Source organism: Pipra filicauda, unplaced genomic scaffold (genome assembly GCF_003945595.2).
Source record: "Pipra filicauda isolate LSUMZ 115617 unplaced genomic scaffold, ASM394559v2 scaffold1179_size23710_pilon, whole genome shotgun sequence".
In the NCBI taxonomy this organism is placed as follows: domain Eukaryota; kingdom Metazoa; phylum Chordata; class Aves; order Passeriformes; family Pipridae; genus Pipra; species Pipra filicauda.
Genome location: NW_024103628.1, coordinates 2632 through 23692, shown reverse-complemented (window position 1 = coordinate 23692; position 21061 = coordinate 2632). Strand labels below are relative to the sequence as shown.

Genomic DNA, 21061 nt, shown 5'->3' with positions numbered 1-21061 from the left:
GGGGTCTCTGCACCCCAATATTCCCCCCATGGGCACAGGGGGGTCTCTGCACCCCAATATTCCCCCCATGAGCACAGGGGGGTCTCTGCACCCCAATATTCCCCCCCATGGGCTGTAGGGAGGTCTCTGCACCCCAATATTCCCCCCATGGGCACAGGGGGGTCTCTGCACCCCAATATTCCCCCCATGGGCACAGGGGGGTCTCTGCACCCCAATATTCCCCCCATGGGCACAGGGGGGGCTCTGCACCCCAATAGTCCCCCCACGCTCCGGGATTCCTCAGATATTCCCTGGATTTCCCCCCCTTCCCGGCAGCATCGAGGACGAGGAGAACTACTACCGGCTGCACGTGGACGGGTTCAGCGGCACGGTGGAGGATTCCTTCGCCTGGTACCACGACAAGAGGAGCTTCAGCACCCCGGATTCCGGGAACATCTGCGCCGAGATCTCCCACGGCGGGTGGTGGTACCACCAGTGCTTCTTCTCCAACCTCAACGGCGTCTACTACAAGGTGGGGAACGGGCCGGAAAAGCGGGATGGGAGACGCCGGGATGGGAGTTCCGAGGGTTGGGAAGGGGGCGGCGGCGGCGGCGGAATTAGGGATTCGTCGAGGTTGGGAAAAGTCTGGGATGACTTCGGGTCCGGAGTTATCCCGGCGCTGCCGAGGCCGCCACGGATCCGCGTCCCCGAGGGCCACATCCACGGGGGTTGGGAATCCCGCCTGGAATGGGGAATCCAGCCCTGGGCAGCCCTTTTTCCGTGCGGGAATTGTTCCCAATATCCCAGCTGAGCCACATCCACAGGGATCTGAGATCCCTCCAGGAATGGGGAATCCAGGACTTCCAGGGCCTGACAGCCCTTTCCATGCGGGAATTGTTCCCAAAATCCCACCTGCCCAGCTGGAGGCCGTTCCCTCTCCTCCTGTCCCTCGTTCCCTGGGAATTGGGGACCTCCTGGAACTTCCTCCCAGGGAATTGTGGAGAGCTGGGACAGTGCCAGGATGGCACAGGATCCTTAGGGATGGTTCAGGTTGGAAAAACCCTCTGGAATCACGGAGTCCAACCATTCCCAGCACTGCCAAGGTCAGCACGGATCCGTGTCCCCAAGGGCCGCATCCACAGGGATTGGAAATCCCTTTGGGAATGGCGATTCCAGCCCTGCCCTGGGAAGTTCATTCCAATGTTTAACCACCATGTGGGAATTGTTCCCAATATCCCACCTGAGCCTCCCCTGGAGCAGCCGGAGGCCGTTCCCTCTCCTCCCTTGGAGCAGATCCTTCCCTCCTGGCTTGACCAACCTCTGCTCTCCCGGGACAGAATAAAAGGATCCCCAGGGGGTGATCCAACTTTTCCATGGATCAGACGCGACTACGGAGCCGCCTCTGTGCTCTGGGGCTTGGAATGACCCTGTGGAAACCCCTGGAATGGGTGATTCCAGCAGCCCGAGGCGGGCGGGCGTGGCTCCGTCGGGATTACCTGAGGAATTCCGGGATTGAATTGCTGTTTTCCAGCCGGTTTTCCAATGCTTCCCCGTGTCTCCCATCCTGCAGGGCGGGAGATATTCCATCAAGAACCGGAAGATGCTGGGGCCGGACGGGATCGTGTGGTATTCCTGGAAGGACACGGACTATTATTCCCTGCGGAAGGTGGTGATGATGATCCGGCCCCGCACGTTCCGGCCCCGCCTCTCCCCGTGACGGATCCCGCGGAACGCCGGGAACGGGGAGGGCCGGGAACGCTCCGGGGAAAAGAACTGTTGGCTTCGGGAGGGAATCCATCCGAGGGGGATCCAACAGGGAATCGCTCCGGGTTGGGGGGCGGGAGCTCTCCTGGGAATGCCGAGGTGATTCCTGGGAAGGGCTTTGGGCGTTCCCGGGAGTAAATCCCGTTGTCCCGGTGGTGGGAATCGGCTCCAAACCGACACTGGAGCTCCGGCGACGTTCCAGGAGGAAGCAGAGGACCGGGAATCCCAGAAGAGTTTTCCATGTGGAATGCCATGGACTAGCTGTTATCCCGTGGGATGAGAATCCCTCCGCTCCGGGCAGAGCTTTGGAAGGCCCGGAAAATCCCGAAGATCCTGACGATCCTGAAGATCCTGAAGATCCCGAAGATCCACCACCACTTGGATGTGGCCCCGAGGAAAGCCAGGAGAGCACTCCCAGGCCTGGAATCGCGGGAAGTTTGGGAAGGCAGGGATCGTGTTCCAGGCACGGACATCGACCGGCCGCGACAACATTCCAAAGGCAAATATTTTAAAATAAAAAAAAACCATGGGAATTTTTCCGCCGCTTTCCGTTGTTTTCCGTCCCGTTCCCGCCTTTCCATCCTTTTTCCCCGGCGAAGAATTCCAGGAGGATTTTTTATCCACCCAAAAACCGACTGGCGGGAAGGCTCAGACCGGATTTATCCCTCTTTTATTTTTCCGCTCATTCCTTATTCCCGATAAACCTGATCTGCTGTTCGGGGTTAATTTTCCATGTGCAATTCCAGCGGAAGACCCTCCTTTTCCCCCAGATTTTGCCTTCTCCCGGGAACCCGGGAGCTGGAGGACATTAAACATCTAATCAAGTAATTAATTAAATTCCCTTTTTCCCGTCCCACGAGCCCGGGAACGTTCGGAGAAGGAAAAGGTGGATTTTCCCGTTTTTCCCGAGCGTTTCCCTCCTGGTTCCGGTGGTTTCTTTCGGGCTATTCCAGACCGTGTTTCCCCTGGAATTTAGGGGCAAATCCATGGAAAAATCACCTTCCAAACATCCCGGAGACAATAACCCGACATTGTTGTCTTTTCCTTCGCCTGGGAAGGATTCCAAGAGTTGGGATCATTCCCAAGACTCCTCTGGATGTGCCTTGGGCCTGACATTCCCACTTGGGACCAGAATTCCAAGGCATCTCCTGGTTAATCAACACCCCGTTAAGGCCCCAATTAATCACTTGATTAATTAAGGATCCCGTTGTTCCCAATCCACGGTCGGGATTTGTGGGATTATTAAACCCGAGGATAAAGGCGCCGCTCCCAAACCTTGGGAATTGCACCTTGGAATTCACGTTTCCACCCTTCCTTTCCCGCAGTTCTTCATTCCAGGGGTGATTCCCGCCCACCCTCCTGCTCTAAGGAGTTTGGGATGGAGAAGGGAAGGATCCCGGGAGAGCTTGGAGCACATTCCAGAGCCTGAAGGGGCTCCAGGAGAGCTGGAGAGGGTCTGGGGATCAGGGCCTGGAATGCCAGGCCCCAGGGAATGGATCCCAGTGGGAAAGGGGAGATTTGGGGGGGAGATTGGGAAGGGATTCCTGGCTGGGAGGGTGGGGAGGGGCTGGTCTGGAATTCCCAGAGAAGCTGGGGCTGCCCCTGGATCCCTGGGAGTGTCCAAGGCCGGGTTGGATCCCCTGGGATAGCGGGAGGTGTCCCTGACCATGGAATGGGATGGGATTTAAGGGCCCTTCCCACCCAAACCATCCCAGGATTTCAGGATTCCAGAAAGCACAAGGCTGAAAATCCCTCAGGATTCAGGCTCTGGAGCAGGAGGATCCCGGAATCCTGGAATGGTTTGGGTGGGAAGGGACCTCAGATCTCATCCCACTCCATGGTCAGGGACACCTCCCACTATCCCAGGCCGCTCCCAAATCCCTGGATCTCGCCTCATCCTCCTCCTACCTCCTCAGGTGCTCTCCTGCTCTCCCCAGGTCCTTTCCCAGGATCCCCCAGGATCCTGTGGATGTCTGGAATGCTCCCAAGGATTTTGGGTGGCACAGAACTGAGACCCAGGACAGTGGGAAAGACCCGATTCCCTAATCCAGGGATAAACCCATGGATCATGGATAAACCCATGGATCATCTCCAGCTCCCTCCGAGCTCCCTCTTCTCCCAGCACACGGATGGAATTCCCTGCTCCGAGTCTGGAATGGGAAAAGCCCCCAAACCCGCCCCAGTCCCACCGGGATTTTTGGGACAAGGAGGGAAAACAGGCCCATCCCATCCCATCCCATCCCATCCCAATGCCCACCCTAATTCCCTCCTTTTCCCTAAAAAAAAAAACCCTGGAAAAGCGGGGCAGGGATCGTGAGAAAAGCCAGGAAAGGCCCGGGCAGTTTATTCGTATTTACAACGTTTGTGTACAAAAAGGGACAAACTCGGAACGGCCCCTCCGGCTCCTGCCCCCGCTCCCTCATCCCGGGAATTCCCCCCTGGGATCCGGGCACGGCCGAAGGGGGGGACGCGATTCCCTCCGGAATCCCGACCCGGAGCTCGGGAATTTTGTGGCGAGCAAAACCCTCCTGGCACCAGTTGGAAAGGTCGGAGGTCGAGGGAGCGGTTCCCGCTGGGAATTGGGAGAGGGGGCGGCATTCCCACCCCTCCTTTTCCCGGGAATTGCGGGGCAGCTCCCGAAAAGCCGCCGGAGGATCCCGCCGGGTTTTCCCGCCCGGAGGTGCCGCCGCTGTTCCCGATTCCGCCGTGGAATTGTCTCCTCCTCCACGGGCATCTCCACCCCACCTCTGGCTCCTCCTCCTCCTTTTCCCTCTTGTTTTCCTCCCCCCATTCCATTCTCCACATCCCTGTTTTTCCCTCCTCCCGCTCCTGTTTTCCGGGAGCCGGCGGCTTTACAGCGGGAAAACGGGATTTCATCCAGGAGTTCTCCCACAGGGACGAGGGGTTTTTTTTTGGGAGGTTCTTACAAAATAAAAAACACACCCCCCCCACCGCTTTCTTTGGGAAGTCCTTGGAAAGGATCGTGGGCGATTCCAAGATAGAAAAAAACCTTTGGAGCCACAACCCCTCCCCCCCCAATCCCTGACCATTCCAAAGGGGGGGATCCTCCTCCCCATTCCCAAAATTTGGAGGGCAAATTAAAGGGGGGGAGAGATCCCGAATCCGGGCGGGAACGGGGGGGAGGGACGCCAAGAGACGGGATGGGAGGAGAAGATTCCAGAGGGATTCCCGACTACAGCCACACACGACGCACATTCCCACCCCTCCCTGCCCACCCCTTCCGGCCCCCCGGGATTTTCCCTCCTCCTCCTCCTCCTCCTCCTCTTCCTCCTCCGGACCTGGATGCCGGGAAAACCCTCCCGAGGCAGGTGGAGAGATCCCAAATCTGGCCCCCACCATTCCCACCCCAAGAAAAACCCCCTCCCCTCTCTTTCCTTCACTTCCCAACCCTCCCCTCCATCACCCCGGAATGTCTTGGGATCGCCCGGCGGCTCCGTCCCGATTCCACACGGAGCACGGAAAAGCAGAGGGAACGTTCCCGGCCCTTCCGCTCCGGTCGAGCCCGCGGGAGCCTCCGGAAAAATCCGCCCCCGGAGCTGAGAGTCCGAGCAGAGCCTCTTTACCTGGAGGCCTCTTCCTTCAGCTCCTTGTTTTTCCGGACCTCCTCCGCGTGCTTGTCCTGCGGGAACGGAGCGGGAACGCTCGTCAGGGGGGATCCGGGACAATCCGGAAGGGCGGGAAGCAACGGGGAGTTACAGAGGGTCATCCCGCGGGTGGGTGACCTTGGGGGGTCCTGGGATCATCCAGGGAATGCTGGAGTGCTCTGATCCCTTGGGATCGCCTAAGGAATGCTGGAGGCCTTCCCTGGGATCACCTAAGGAATGCTGGAGTCCTTCCTTGGGATCACCTAAGGAATGCTGGAGTCTCTGATCCCTTGGGATCACCTAAGGAATGCTGGAGTCCTTCCCCGGGATAGCGGGAGGTGTGGCTGCCCATGGAATGGGATGGGATTTAAGGGCCCTTCCCACCCAAACCATTCCGGGATTCCAGGATAAAGGACACTCAGAATCCACTCAGAGGGGGTTTTCTGGAATGTGGGGATGGAAAAGGCAGGAAAGGGGAAGGGAGACCCTGCCCTGAGTGCCGAGATTCCCAGGGAACCCCCTTGTTCCCGGAACTCCTTCCCAGGGAGGAGCTGGGCTGGGGATGGATCCAATGGCAGGCTCTGGCTCCAGGCTGGGAGAGCTGGGAATGGCCAGGCTGGATTTGGGAAGGATCCCGGGAGAGCTTGGAGCACATTCCAGAGCCTGAAGGGGCTCCAGGAGAGCTGGAGAGGGCCTGGGGATCAGGGCCTGGAATGCCAGGCCCCAGGGAATGGATCCCAGTGGGAAAGGGGAGATTTGGGGGGGAGATTGGGAAGGGATTCCCGGCTGGGAGGGTGGGGAGGGGCTGGGCTGGAATTCCCAGAGAAGCTGGGGCTGCCCCTGGATCCCTGGCAGTGTCCAAGGCCGGGTTGGATCCCCTGGGACAGCGGGAGGTGCCGGGGTCGGAACTGGATTCCCACCCAACCCATCCCGACATTCCACGATTCCGAGCGACCGCCCCCCCCCCCCTCCCTTCCCACCTCCCCGCTCCGCGTTCTCCCGCCTCCCACCTTCTCCTGGAGCCTCTCCAGCATGGCCGCCAGGTGGGCCTCGCGGTTCTCCTTGTTGGATTCCATCTTCTGCGCCAGCCGCTCCTTGGCCGTCTTGATGAAGTTGTTGTTCTCCTCGATGGCCTTCTGGATCACCTCCCGCTCGTGCTCCCGCTTCTCCGCCAGGTGCTTCCGCAGCTCCGCCTCCTGGTACTGCTCCGGGAAAACAGGGATACGTCGGGGGAACGGCCGGGACCGCATCGGAATCGGGGATGTGTGGGAAAGGGGGGGGGGGGGGAAATCAACGGGGGTTGGAGGGGTTGGGGGGTTTGGGAATGTTGGGGAAGGTTGGAGGGGATGGGAATGTTGGGGAGGTTGGGAAGGTTGAGGAGGTTGGAAAGGTTGAGGTGGTTGGGAACGTTGGGGAGGTTGGGAAGGTTGGGAGGGGTTGGGGAGGTTGGGGAGGTTGGGAAGGTTGGGAATTTGGGGAGGGTGGGAAGGTTGGGAAGGGTTGGGAATTTGGGGAGGTTGGGAAGGGTTGGGAATTTGGGGAGGTTGGGAAGGTTGGGAATTTGAGGAGGTTGGGAAGGTTGGGAATTTGGGGAGGTTGGGAAGGTTGGGAATTTGGGGAGGTTGGGAAGGTTGGGAATTTGGGGAGGTTGGGAAGGTTGGGAAGGGTTGGGAATTTGGGGAGGCTGGGGAGAGTTGGGAATTTGGGGAGGTTGGGAAGGTTGGGAATTTGGGGAGGTTGGGAAGGTTGGGAATTTGGGGAGGTTGGGAAGGTTGGGAAGGTCGGGAATTTGAGGAAGGTTGGGAAGGTGGGGAAGGTTGGGGTGGTTGGGAATTTTGGGGAGGTTGGGAAGGCTGGGAAGGTTGGGAATTTGGGGAAGGTGGGGATCATTGGGATTGTTGGGAAGTTTAGGAAGGTTGAGGTGGTTGGGAATGTTGGGGTGGTTGGGGTGGTTGGGAAGGTGGGAAGGTTGGGAATTTGAAAAGGTTGGGAAGGTTGGGATGGTTGGGAAGGTTCGGGAGGTTGGGGAGGTTGGAGTGGCTGGGGTGGCTGGGGAGGTTGGGGTGGTTGAGAATTTGGGAAGGTTGAGAAGGTTGGAGAGGTTGGGAAGGTTGGGAATTTGGGGAGGTTGGGGAGGTTGAGAATCTGGGGAAGGTTGGGAAGGTGGGGAAGGTTGGGGAGTTTTGCAAAGGTGGGAGTGGTTGGGAAGGTTGGGGAGGTTGGGGAGGTTGGGGAGGTTGAGAATTTGGGAAGGTTGGAGGGGCTGGGAAGGTTGGGAAGGTTGGAGAGGTAAGGAAGGTTGGGAATTTGGGGAGGTTTGGAAGGTTGAGAATCTGGGGAAGTTTGCGAAGGTTGGGAAGGTTGGGGTGGTTGGGAAGGTTGGAGTTGTTGGGAAAGTTAGGGAGGTTGGGGTGGTTGGGAAGGTTGGGAAGGTTCGGGAGGTTGGGGTGGTTGGGGAGGTTGGGAAGGTTGGGAATTTGGGGACATTTTGGGAATGTTGGGAAGGTTGAGAATTTGGGGAAGGTTGGGAAGGTGGGGAAGGTTGGGGTGTTTGGAGTTGTTGGGAACTTGGGGGCATTTGGGAAGGTTGGGGAGGTTGGGAAGGTTGGGGTGGTTGAGAATTTGGGGAAGGTTGGGAAGGTGGAGAAGGTTTTGGTTGTTGGGATGGTTGGAGGAGTTGCGGTGGTTGGGGAGGTTGGGGAGGTCGGGAATTTGAGGAAGGTTGGGAAGGTCGGGAATTTGGGGAGGTTGGGAAGGTCGAGAATTTGAGGAAGGTTGGGAAGGTCGAGAATTTGAGGAAGGTTGGGAAGGTCGAGAATTTGAGGAAGGTTGGGAAGGTCGAGAATTTGAGGAAGGTTGGGAAGGTCGAGAATTTGAGGAAGGTTGGGAAGGTCGAGAATTTGAGGAAAGTTGGGAAGGTGGGGAAGGTTGGGGTGGTTGGGAATTTGGGGAAGTTGGGGAAGGCTGGGAAGGTTGGGAATTTGGGGAAGTTTGGCAAGGTCGGGGCCATCGGGAACTTGGAGAACTTCGCCAAGGCCGGGTGTCGGAACTTCCCGGTGCCCCCCCCCCACCCCCCCCACCTTCCGGCGCTCCTCGGCCGCCTCCAGCTTCTTCTGGATCTCCTCCAGGGACGGGTCCCGGCGGCGCGGCAGCGACGCGTTGAACTCGGGGACGCCGTCGAAGGAGGGCGGCTTCAGGATCACCTCGAAGGACTGGCCCGACGTGCGCTTGCTCAGCTCGATCACCTCCATGTCCGACAGCACCGACCACGCCAGCTCCACCGTGTCTGCCGGCAACGCGGGAATGTCGGCCGGGAACCGCCCGGAACGCCCAGGGAGCCGGGAATGGGAGCCGAGCTCCTTTCCGGCTCCACGTCCCGCCCGGGGTTATCGGGAGGAGCCTCCCAAGGCTGGATGTTCCCAGCTCGGCCCCCTGGATGGGTGTCCTGGAGTTCCCACCCCAATGGATCACCACATTCCTTGATTTCCAGGAGTTTCACCCCAACTTTCCCAAATTTTCCCTGTGGTTCATCCCCGATGTCGTGGGTTGGGGCGGGAACTCCAGGACACCCATCCAGGAGGGTGAGCTGGGAATATTTGGGAATGCTGAGCTCTCCCCATCCACGGGGAGATGCCCAGCCCTCAGTTTTCCCAAACATTCCCATCTTAGCCCCCTGGACGGGTATCCTGGAGTTCCCACCCCAATGGATCACCAATTTGGGAAAATTGGGGTGAAACTCCAGGATATCAGGGAATGTGGTGATCCATTGGGGCAGGAACTCCAGGACACCCATCCGGGGGGTGAGCTGGGAATATTTGGGAATGCTGAGCTCTCCCATTCCTTGGGGAGATGCCCAGCGCTCAGTTTTCCCAAATATCCCCTGGATGGGTGTCCTGGAGTTCCCACCCCAATGGATCACCACATTCCCTGATATCCAGGGGTTTCACCCCAATTTTCCCAGTGGTTCATCCCCAATGTCGTGGGTTGGGGCGGGAACTCCGGGACACCCATCCAGGAGAGTGAACTGGGAATATTTGGGAATGCTGAGCTCTCTCCATCCACGCCCAGCCCTCAGCTCTCCCAAATATCCCCTGGATGGGTGTCTTGGAGTTCCCACCCCAATGCATCACCACATTCCCTGATATCCATGACTTTCACCAAGGCACGGAACCCCCTGGATCCCAAACCACCAGTGGGGCTGAGCTGGGAATATTTGGGAATGCTGAGGGCTCGGAACCTCCCCGTGGGTCCCCCGCTCTTCCCAAGGCCCCCCCAGATCCCAACCCACCCTCCTGCTTCCTGCCATTCCCAGAAAACCACGGAGCCGCCGGGTGGGGTTGGAGGGTGATCCCGATTATTCCACAGTTCCTGGAGCCCTTCCCGAATTCCTGGCTCCCCTTGGGAAGGGGTTTGGGAAGGGGGTCCCACCTTCGTACGTGTATCCCGGCTTGTTGAGCGGATCCGACAGGAAACAGGAGCAGAACAGGGAGACCAGAGGGAGCTCCTTCATCTTCTCCTTGTACGCTGGGAAGAGATGGGATCGGGATCAGGGGGGCGGGATCGGGATCAGGGGGAAGGGATCGGGATCAGGGGGCGGGATCAGGGGGCGGGATCAGGATCAGAGAGATAGGATTGGGATGAGAGGGGTGGGATTGGGATGAGAGGCGTGGGATTGGGATCAGGGGGAAGGGACCGGGATCAGGGGGAAGGGATTGGGATGAGAGGGGTGGAATTGGGATCAGGGGGCGGGATCAGGATCAGAGAGATAGGATTGGGATGAGAGGGGTGGGATTGGGATGATAGGGGTGGGATTGGGATGAGAGGGATGGGATCGGGATCAAAGGGGTGGGATTGGGATCAGAGGGGCAGGATCGGGGTCAGAGGGGTGGGATCGGGATCAGAGGGGCGGGATCGGGATCAGGGGGGCGGGATCCCGAGGGTTGGGGATCGGGATCGAGGTGCGGATCGGGATCCGAGGGGCGGGATCGGGATCAGGGGGCGGGATCTGGATCAGGGGGTGGGATCGGGGGGATCAGAGGGGCGGGGGGATCGGGGGTCAGAGTGCGAGGCATGGATCAGAGGTGGTGGGATCGGGATCAGAGGGGCGGGATTGGGATCAGAGTGGCGGGATCGGGATCAGGGGGGCGGGATCGGGATCAGGGGGAAGGGATCAGGATCAGAGGGGTGGGATCAGGATCAGAGGGGCAGGATCGGGGTCAGAGGGGTGGGATCGGGATCAGAGGGGGGGTGGGATTGGATCAGGACGTGCGGGGATCGGGATCAAGGTGCGGGCTCGTGGCTCAGGGGGTGGGATCGGGATCAGAAGGGCGGGATCGGGATCAGAGGGGCAGAATCGGGATCAGGGGGGTGGGATCGGGATCAGAGGGGTGGGATCGGGATCAGAGGGGTGGGATCGGGATCAGGGGGGTGGGATCGGGATCAGGGGGGTGGGATCGGGATCAGAGGGGCAGGATCGGGATCAGAAGAGCGGGATCGGGATCAGAAGGGCGGGATCGGGATCAGGGGGGTGGGATCGGGATCAGAGGGGTGGGATTGTGCCAGGGAAGGATTGGGATGGGTGTCAGAGGGATGGGGGACATTCCATGTGCCAGGGAAGGGGCGGGATCGGGATCAGGGGGATGGGGGACATTCCATGAGCCAGGGAAGGGGCGGGATCAGGATCGGGGGTGGGAGTAATTCCAGGTGCCAGGGAAGGGGCGGGATCGGGATCAGGATCGGGGGTGGGAGTAATTCCAGGTGCCAGGGAAGGGGCGGGATCGGGATCAGGATCGGGGGTGGGAGTAATTCCAGGTGCCAGGGAATGCTCCGGTACCTGCCAGAGTCATGGCGGGACGATCCTTGGAATTCTGCAGGAAGAGGGATCTGGGAGCCTGCGGAGCAAAGGGGTTGGGGGGGGTCAGTGGGGGTGTCCCGGGAATGGGGGCACTGGAATCCTGCCTGGAACCCTCGGGAAACAGCTCCGGGGGGGATGGGATGGGAATGTGGGATGGGATGGGATGGGAATGTGGGATGGGATGGGATGGAAGGGAAGGGATGGGATGGGATGGGAATGCGGGGTGGGATGGGATGGGATGGGATGGGAAGGGATGGATGGGATGGGAATGTGGGATGGGATGGGATGGGATTGGGATGGGATGGGCAACACACTGATGGGATGGGATGGATGGGATGGGATGGGATGGGATGGGATTGGAATGGGATTGGGATGGGATTGGGATGGGCACACACTGATGGGATGGATGGGATGGGATGGACACCCCATTGCTGCTCCTCCCATATCCCAAGTTTCCCAATCCTCACCCCTCCCCTTTCCAAACCCCTCTGGAAGCACCGACACACCGGGATCCCCCAAATCCCACCGGGACCCTTCCCGGGGGTCTCCGTGGCCGCGGCTCCGGGGGGATCATCCCCAGGCCCCGCCCCCACCCCCCTGGGAATGAGGGATCAGGAAAACCGGGATAATCCGGGCTCTTCCCCGTTCCCGGGGTTTTCTGGGAGCGCCAGTGGCATCCAAAGGGTTTCCTGCCGGGAACGCCCTTCCCGGCTGCGCCAGAGCCGGAGCTGAGCCGGTTTTTTTGGGGGATTATCCCCAGCTTTGCATTCTAAGGGGGAAAAATGCCCCCCCCCCCCGCTTTCCAACAGGGACCCTCCGATGCCAGGGAAGGGACATTCCAGGCCCCAGGAATTCCAGCCTCTCCCTCTTTTCCTGCCGGGATTTGCCGGAGGGAATCACACAAACAACCCCCCCTGGGGCTGCCAGGGGAGCGGGAACGGGGATAAAAATGTGGGAATGCCGTCCCTGGAGATGATCCCTGGCTCCTGGCGTTCCCCTCCCTCCCCAAATCCTCCTTTTCCCGGGGATCTGGAGGCATTCCAGGCTTTCCCAGCCCTCTCCCGTGGGATAAAAGCCTGGAAGCATCTGCCAGCCCCGGGATCCATCCCCATGGATACGGCTGGAGAGGGAGGAGGGGGGGGTGGGAAGCCGGATCCTTGCTGGATCCAGAGGCTTTTCCAGGTGTTTGGAAGCTCTTCCAAGTGGGAATTGCCCTCCCTATCCCGCCGGGGGGGGGGGGGGGGGGGGGGGGGGGGAAGGGTGGGGACCTCCAAAATGAAACCGCGCTCAAATCCCGGCATGGAGGGAACAATCCTGATCCCAGGGAAGTGATCCTGATCCCAGGGAGACCATCCCGATCCCAGTGAGCCCATCCTGATCCCAGTGAGCCCATCCTGATCCCAGGGAGGGGATCCCGATCCTGGTGAGCCCATCCCAATCCCAGCCAGACAATCCTGATCCCAGAGAGACCATCCTGATCCCAGTCAGAGAATCCCGATCCCAGGGAGGTGATCCTGATCCTGGTGAGCCCATCCCAATCCCAGCCAGACCATCCCTATCCCAGCGAGCCCATCCCTATCCCGGCGAGTCCATCCCGATCCCAGCCAGACAATCCCGATCCCAGAGAGACCATCCTGATCCCAGCAAGGTGATCCCAATCCCAGAGAGACCATCCTGATCCCAGCAAGGTGATCCCAATCCCAGAGAGACCATCCTGATCCCAGCAAGACAATCCCGATCCCAGGGAGGTGATCCCGATCCCACAGAGACCATCCTGATCCCAGCCAGACCATCCTGATCCCGGTGAGACCATCCCGATCCCGGCGATCCCATCCCGATCCCAGTGAGCCCATCCTGATCCCAGCCAGACAATCCTTATCCTGGCCAGACCATCCCGATCCCAGTCAGACCATTCCGATCCCGGTGAGGCCATCCCGATCCCAGCCAGACCATCCTGATCCCAGAGAGACCATCCCGATCCCAGCCAGACAATCCCAATCCCAGCCAGCCCATCCTGATCCCCGAGAGACCATCCCGATCCCATCAGACAATCCCGATCCCAGCCAGACCATCCTGATCCCAGAGAGACCATCCCGATCCCAGCCAGACAATCCCAATCCCAGCCAGCCCATCCTGATCCCCGAGAGACCATCCCGATCCCATCAGACAATCCCGATCCCAGCCAGACAATCCTGATCCCAGAGAGACCATCCCGATCCCATCAGACCATCCCGATCCCAGCCAGACAATCCTGATCCCAGGGACCTGATCCTGATCCCAGTGAGCCAATCCCGATCCCAGCCAGACCATCCCCATTCCAGGCAGGTGATCCTGATCCCAGAGACGTGATCCTGATCCTGGTGAGACCATCCCGATCCCAGCCAAACCATCCCGATCCCAGGGACCTGATCCTGATCCCAGGGAGCCCATCCTGATCCCAGTGAGCCCATCCTGATCCCAGTGAGACCATCCCGATCCCAGTGAGTCCATCCCGATCCCAGTGAGACCATCCTCATCTCAGCCAGACAATCCCGATCCCAGTCAGACCATCCTGATCCCAGGGACCTCATCCTGATCCCAGTGAGTCCATCCTGATCCCAGCCAGACCATCCCGATCCCAGAGAAACCATCCTGATCCCAGTGAGACCATCCTCATCTCAGTCAGACAATCCCAATCCCAGCCAGACAATCCCGATCCCAGCCAGACAATCCCGATCCCAGCCAGACCATCCTGATCCCAGAGAGACCATCCCGATCCCAGCCAGACAATCCCAATCCCAGCCAGCCCATCCTGATCCCCGAGAGACCATCCCGATCCCATCAGACAATCCCGATCCCAGCCAGACAATCCTGATCCCAGAGAGACCATCCCGATCCCATCAGACCATCCCGATCCCAGCCAGACAATCCTGATCCCAGGGACCTGATCCTGATCCCAGTGAGTCCATCCTGATCCCAGTGAGCCAATCCCGATCCCAGCCAGACCATCCCCATTCCAGGCAGGTGATCCTGATCCCAGAGACGTGATCCTGATCCTGGTGAGACCATCCCGATCCCAGCCAAACCATCCCGATCCCAGGGACCTGATCCTGATCCCAGGGAGCCCATCCTGATCCCAGTGAGCCCATCCTGATCCCAGTGAGTCCATCCCGATCCCAGTGAGTCCATCCCGATCCCAGTGAGACCATCCTCATCTCAGCCAGACAATCCCGATCCCAGTCAGACCATCCTGATCCCAGGGACCTCATCCTGATCCCAGTGAGTCCATCCTGATCCCAGCCAGACCATCCTGATCCCAGAGAAACCATCCTGATCCCAGTGAGACCATCCTCATCTCAGTCAGACAATCCCGATCCCAGCCAGACAATCCCGATCCCAGCCAGACAATCCCGATCCCAGCCAGACAATCCCGATCCTGGCAAGACCATCCCAATCCCAGCAAGTTGATCCCAATCCTGGCGAGCCCATCCCGATCCCAGTAAGTCCATCCTCATCCCGGTGAGGCCATCCCAATCCCAGCCAGACAATTCCGATCCCAGCCAGACCATCCCGATCCCAGGGACCTGATCCTGATCCCAGGGAGCCCGTCCTGACCCCAACGAGACAATCCCTATCCCAGTGAGGCCATCCTGATCCCAGCCAGACCATCCTGATCCCATCAAGACAATCCTGATCCCAGCCAGACAATCCCGATCCCAGGGAGGTGATCCCGATCCCAGCGAGCCCATCCCAATCCCAGCCAGACCATCCCGATCCCAGTCAGACCATCCCGATCCCAGCCAGACCATCCCGATCCCAGAGAGACCATCCCGATCCCAGCCAGACCATCCCGATCCCAGAGAGACCATCCCGATCCCAGCCAGACCATCCTGATCCCAGCCAGACCATCCTGATCCCAGCCAGACCATCCTGATCCCAGCAAGACCATTCTGATCCCAGTGAGTCCATCCTGATCCCAGCCAGACCATCCTGATCCCAGAGAAACCATCCCGATCCCAGGGAGACCATCCCGATCCCAGGGAGACCATCCCGATCCCAGGGAGACCATCCCGATCCCGGTGAGCCCATCCCGATCCCAGCAAGACCATCCTGATCCCAGCAAGACAATCCTGATCCCAGCCAGACCATCCCAATCGTGATCCCGGCCAGACCATCCCAATCCTGATCCCAGCCAGACCATCCCAATCCTGATCCCAGCCAGACAATCCCAATCCTGATCCCAGCCAGACCATCCCAATCCTGATCCCAGCCAGACCATCCCAATCCTGATCCCAGCCAGACAATCCCAATCCTGATCCCAGCCAGACAATCCCAATCCTGATCCCAGCCAGACAATCCCAATCCTGATCCCAGCCAGACCATCCCAATCCTGATCCCAGCCAGACAATCCCAATCCCAGGGCGGTGATCCCAATCCCAGCGAGCCCATCCCGATCCCAGCGAGCCCATCCCGATCCCAGCGATCCCATCCCAATCCCGGCGACCCCACCCCGCCCATGGCAGGGGGAATGGGGGGCCCGATCCACCCTCCATATTCCCTCTTTTTCCCTGGAAAAAGCGCGGGAGAGATGGGACGGAGGGATGGAGGGCAGGGGGAAGGAGAAGCCTCTTCCCTCCCCCCCCCCCTCGCTTTTCCTGGGAATAAACATTCCAGAGGCTGCCGAGGGCAGGGCAGCGCCTCCCGGGATTCAGCTCCTGAATTCCCACCGGGAATAAACATTCCAGAGGCTGCCGAGGGCAGGGCAGCGCCTCAAGAATTCCTGCCCTCCCCTGGGGATCCCTGGGGGTGCGGGATCCCGGGAATGCTGAGGGTCCCTTCCCTGGAAAATGGGGGTTCCCAGAGGATGCTGGGGGTGCGGGATCCTGGGAATGCTGAGGGTCCCTTCCGTGGAAAATGGGATCCCCAAAGATCCGGGGGGTGCGGGATCCTGGGAATGCTAAAGGGGAGGGTCCTTTCCCTGGAAAATGGGATCCCCAAAGATCCTGGGGGTGCGGGATCCTGGGAATGCTGAGGGTCCCTTCCTTGGAATATGGGCGTCACCAGAGGATCCTGGACGAGCAGGATCCCGGGAATGCTGAGGGTGCGGGATCCCGGGAATGCTGAGGGTCCCTTCCCTGGAAAATGGGAGCCCCCCGAGGATGCTGAGGGTGCGGGATGCCGGGAATGCTGAGGGGGAGGGTCCCTTCCCTGGAAAATGGGGGTTCCCTGAGGATGCTGGGGGTGCGGGATCCCGGGAATGCTGAGGGTCCCTTCCCTGGAAAATGGGAGTCTCCCGAGGATCCCGGGGATGCAGGATCCTGGGAATGCTGAGGGGGAGGGTCCCTTCCCTGGAAAATGGAGGTCTCCTGAGGATCTCGGGGATGCAGGATCCTGGGAATGCTGAGGGGGAGGGTCTCACCCCTGGAAAATGGGATCCCCAAAGATCCTGGGGGTGCGGGATCCTGGGAATGCTGAGGATCCTTTCCCTGGAAAATGGGGGTTCCCAGAGGATGCTGGGGGTGCAGGATCCTGGGAATGCTGAGGGTGTGGGATCCGGGAATGCTGAGGGGGAGGATCCTTTCCCTGGAAAATGGGGGTTCCCAGAAGATCCTGGGGGTGCGGGATCCCGGGAATGCTGAGGGGGAGGGTCCCTTCCCGGGATAGAGATTTCCCAGGAATCCTGGGGGTGCTGAGCCCCATCCCCTCCCCCCCCCAACGGTGGGCGTGTCCCACGACCCCCCAATCAATCAAACACTGCCCTAATTAATCAAACACCCCTCGATCAATTAAACATCCCCCCATCAATTAAACACAGCCCTAATTAACCAAACACCCCCTGATCAGTTAAACACAGCCCTAATTAATCAAACACCCCCCCGATCAATTAAACGCAGCCCTAATTAACCAAACACCCCCCGATCAGTTAAACACAGCCCTAATTAATCAAACACCCCCCCGATCAATTAAACACCCCCCGATCAGTTAAACACAGCCCTAATTAATCAAACACCCCCCCGATCAATTAAACGCAGCCCTAATTAACCAACCCCCCCCCAACAATTAAACACCCCCCGATAAATCAAACACCGCCCTAATTAATCAAACACCCCTGATCAATTAAACACAGTCCTAATCAATCAAACACCCCCCAATCAAACACCCCCGATCAATCAAACACCCCCTAATCAATCAAACATCCCCTTATCAATTAAACCCCCGATCAATCAAACACCCCCCCAATCAACCAATCAGCCCCCTAATCAATCAAACACCCCCCAATCAAACATGCCCTTATCAATTAAACACCCCCCAATCAATCAAATACCCCCCAATCAATCAAATACCCCCCAATCAATTAAACACCCCCTAATGAATCAAACACCGCCCTAATGAGTTAATGCCCCGATCAATCAAACCCCCCGATCAATCAAACCCCCCTGATCAATCAAACAGCCCCCTGATCAATCGAACCCCCCCGATTAATTAAACACCTCCCAATCAATCAGACACCCCCCTAATCAATCAAACACACCCCCCAATGAACCAAACACCTCCCGATCAATCAAACACCCCCTGATCAATCAAACACCCCCCCGACCAATCAAACACCCCCCTGATCAATCAAACACCCCCCTGATCAATCGAACCCATCATCAACCACCCGTCCGATCAAACACCTCATCAATCAAACCCCCCTTATCAACCAAACCCCTCCGATCAATCAAACCCCCCCAATCAATCAAACTCCTCCCTAATCAATCAAACCACTCCTTAATCAATCAACCCCCCCCGATCAATCAAACTCCTCCCTAACCAATCCAACCCCTCCCTAATCAATCAAACATCCCCCTAATCAATCAAACACTCCCCTTATCCATGGAACCCCTCCCTAATCAATCCATACCCTCCCAATCAATCGATCAAACACCCCCTAATCAATCAAACACCCCCCAATCAATTGAACACCCTCCCTATTCAATCAAACACCCCCCTAATCGATCAAATACACCCCTTATCAATGGAACCCCTCCCTAATCAATCAAACACCCCCTAATCGATCGAACCCCTCCCTAATCAATCAAACACCCCCCAATCGATCGAACCCCTCCCTAATCAATCAAACACCCCCCAATCAATCAAACACCCCATTATCAGTGAAACCCCTCCCTAATCAATCCAACCCCTCCCTAATCAATCCAACCCCTCCCTAATCAATCAAACACCCCCTTATTGATCAAACACCCCTTATTGATCAAACACCCCCTTATTGATCAAACACCCCCTTACCGATCAAACCTCCCCCAATGATTCACCCCCCCAATCAATCAAACACCCCCCAATCGATCGAACCCCTCCCTAATCAATCAAACACCCCCCGATCAATCAAACACCCCCCGATCAATCAAACAGCCCCCGATCAATCAAACAGCCCCCGATCAATCAAACAGCCCCCGATCAATCCAACCCCTCCCTAATCAATCCAACACCCCCCCAATCAATGGAACTCCTCCCTAATCGATCAAACACCCCCCCAATCAATCAAACCCCTCCCTAATCAATCAAACCCCTCCTAATCGATCAAACACACCCCTAATCAATCCAACACCCCCTAATCGATGGAACCCCTCCCTAATCAATCAAACAGCTCCCTTAAGAATCAAACACCCCCTTATCAATGAAACCCCTCCCTAATCAATCAAACACCCCTCTAATCAATCAAACACACCCCTCATCAATGGAACCCCTCCCTAATCACTCAAACACCCCCCAATCGATCAAACACGCCCCCAATGAATCCAACCCCTCCCTAATCAATCAAACACCCCCCAATCAATCAAACACCCCCCCAATGAATCAAACGCCCCCTTATCAATGAAACCCCTCCCTAATCACTCAAACACTCCCCTAATCAATCCAACCCCTCCCTAATCAATTAAGCACCCCCGTAATCGATGGAATCCCTCCCTAATCGATCAACCCCCCCCCAATCAATCGAACACCCCCCTAATCAATCAAAGCCCTCTCTAATCAATCCAACCCCTCCCTAATCAATCAAACACCCCTCTAATCAATCAAACACACCCCTTATCAATGGAACCCCTCCCTAATCGATCAAACACCCCCCTAATCAATCAAACAGCCCCCTTAAGAATCAAACACCCCCTTATCGATGAAACCCCTCCCTAATCAATCGAACCCCTCCCTAATCAATCGAACCCCTCCCTAATCAATCAAATACCCCCCAAATCAATCAACCCCCCCAATCGATCAAACACCCCCTTATCGATCAAACACACCTCGCAATGAATCCAACCCCTCCCTAATCAATCAAACACCCCCTTATTGATCAAACACCCCCCCAATGAATCAAACACCCCCCTTATCAAAGGAACCCCTCCCTAATCAATCCAACCCCTCCCTAATCAATCAAACGCCCCCCCAATGAATCAAACGCCCCCTTATCAATGAAACCCTTCCCTAATCAATCCAACCCCTCCCTTATCAATCAAACACCCCCCTTATCAATGGAACCCCTCCCTAATCAATCCAACCCCTCCCTGATCAATCAAACACCCCCCAATTAATCAAACACCCCCCCAATGAATCAAACACCCCCTAATCAATCGAACCCCTCCCTAATCAATAGAACCCCTCCCTAATCGATCGAACCCCTCCCTAATCAATCCAACACCCCCCTTATCAATGGAACCCCTCCCTAATCAATCCAACCCCTCCCTGATCAATCAAACACCCCCCAATTAATCAAACACCCCCCCAATGAATCAAACACCCCCTAATCAAGCAGAACCCCCCCTCTCAATGGAACCCCTCCGACGTCAATCCACCCCCTCCCTGAAGCAATGGAACCCCTCGCTAAATCAAGCCAACCCCTCCCTGGTTCAAGTCAAACACACCCCTCCCTAATCAATCCAACCCCTCCCTAATCAATCAAACGCCTCCCCAATGAATCAAACGCCCCCTTATCAATGAAACCCTTCCCTAATCAATCCAACCCCTCCCTTATCAATCAAACACCCCCCTTATCAATGAAACCCTTCCCTAATCAATCCAACCCCTCCCTGATCAATCAAACACCCCCCAATTAATCAAACACCCCCCCAATGAATCAAACACCCCCTAATCAATCGAACCCCTCCCTGATCAATAGAACCCCTCTCATCAACCAACCCTCCAGATCAATCAAACACACACACAAATCAATCATAACACCCCTAATCAATCCAACCCCTCCCTATCAATCAACCCCTCGCCTAATCAATCCAACCCTCCCTATCGATAGAACCATCTCCTAATCAAGCCACACACCCCCCTTCTCAATCGAACCCCCCCTCATCATGGAAAACCATCCTAATCAATTAAAAACCCCCCTTATCAATCCAACCCCTCCCTAATCAATGGAACCCCTCCCTAATCAATCAAACACCCCCCTAATCAATGGAACCCCTCCCTAATCAATCAAACCCCCCCGATCGATCGATCGATCGATGGATGGATCGATGCCCCCTCACTCACGGTGTCCCCGCAGCTCGCGCTGCTCTCGCGGCTCCGCCCGCGCGCCTTTAACGCGGCCTCGGGGGGTCCGCGCCCCGCCGCCCCCATGACATCACCGCCGCGACCTCCCATTGGCTGCGCCCCGCCAAGGCCCCGCCCGCCCATTGGCTGCGCCCCGCCGAGGCCACGCCCCTCCAGCCCCATTGGCTGTGCGCTATTGAGGTCCCGCCCCCTCCCGCCCCATTGGCTGCACCCCGCGTCGCGGGCCCCGCCCGCTGACGTCACACCCCGGCCGCTATTTTTGGGGGGTCGGGGAGGGAGAAAAGAAAAAATAGGAAAAAAAAAAAAAAGGGCAAAAAAGAAAAAA

The 21061-nt window shown here is 57.8% G+C and overlaps 3 protein-coding genes across 3 annotated transcripts; 1 reads left to right on the top strand and 2 right to left on the bottom strand.

The window, feature by feature from the left end:
- Positions 1-235: 235 nt before the first annotated feature.
- LOC114003593 (fibrinogen-like protein 1) lies at positions 236-2280 on the top strand (the record flags this gene model as incomplete). Its single annotated transcript, XM_039385311.1, has 2 exons — positions 236-511; positions 1550-2280. Coding segments are annotated over 2 exons (423 nt in total), but the record flags the coding sequence as incomplete, so codon positions are not given.
- Positions 2281-5126: 2846 nt separating this feature from the next.
- Positions 5127-20735, bottom strand: STMN4 (stathmin 4). Its single transcript, XM_039385321.1, has 6 exons — positions 20716-20735; positions 11182-11239; positions 9777-9872; positions 8429-8634; positions 6359-6550; positions 5127-5383 (listed from the first exon to the last, which is right to left on the bottom strand). Exons 2-6 carry the CDS (start codon positions 11192-11194, stop codon positions 5324-5326), a joined length of 567 nt encoding a protein of 188 aa, XP_039241255.1. The 5' UTR covers positions 11195-11239; positions 20716-20735; the 3' UTR covers positions 5127-5323.
- On the bottom strand, positions 11579-15096 carry LOC114003592. The gene is made up of 2 exons (XM_039385316.1): positions 14638-15096; positions 11579-12722 (listed from the first exon to the last, which is right to left on the bottom strand). The coding sequence occupies exons 1-2, from the start codon at positions 15048-15050 to the stop codon at positions 11972-11974; spliced, it is 1164 nt and encodes a 387-aa protein (XP_039241250.1). The 5' UTR covers positions 15051-15096; the 3' UTR covers positions 11579-11971.
- Positions 20736-21061: the final 326 nt, after the last annotated feature.

Excerpts from the sequence above, each read along its gene's own strand:
- STMN4 (XM_039385321.1), bottom strand. Across the intron at positions 6,551-8,428 it reads CGGCCGAGGAGCGCCGGAAG|TACCAGGAGGCGGAGCTGCG; the intron begins GTGGGGGGGGTG and ends TTCCCGGAGCAG. Across the intron at positions 5,384-6,358 it reads TGGAGAGGCTCCAGGAGAAG|GACAAGCACGCGGAGGAGGT; the intron begins GTGGGAGGCGGG and ends CCGTTCCCGCAG.
- LOC114003592 (XM_039385316.1), bottom strand. The coding sequence starts at position 15,050 with ATGGTCTCTCTGGGATCGGGATGGTCTGGCTGGGATCGGGATGGTCTC. Across the intron at positions 12,723-14,637 it reads GATTGGGATCAACTTGCTGG|GATCAGGATCACCTCCCTGG; the intron begins GATTGGGATGGT and ends TGGGCTCACCAG.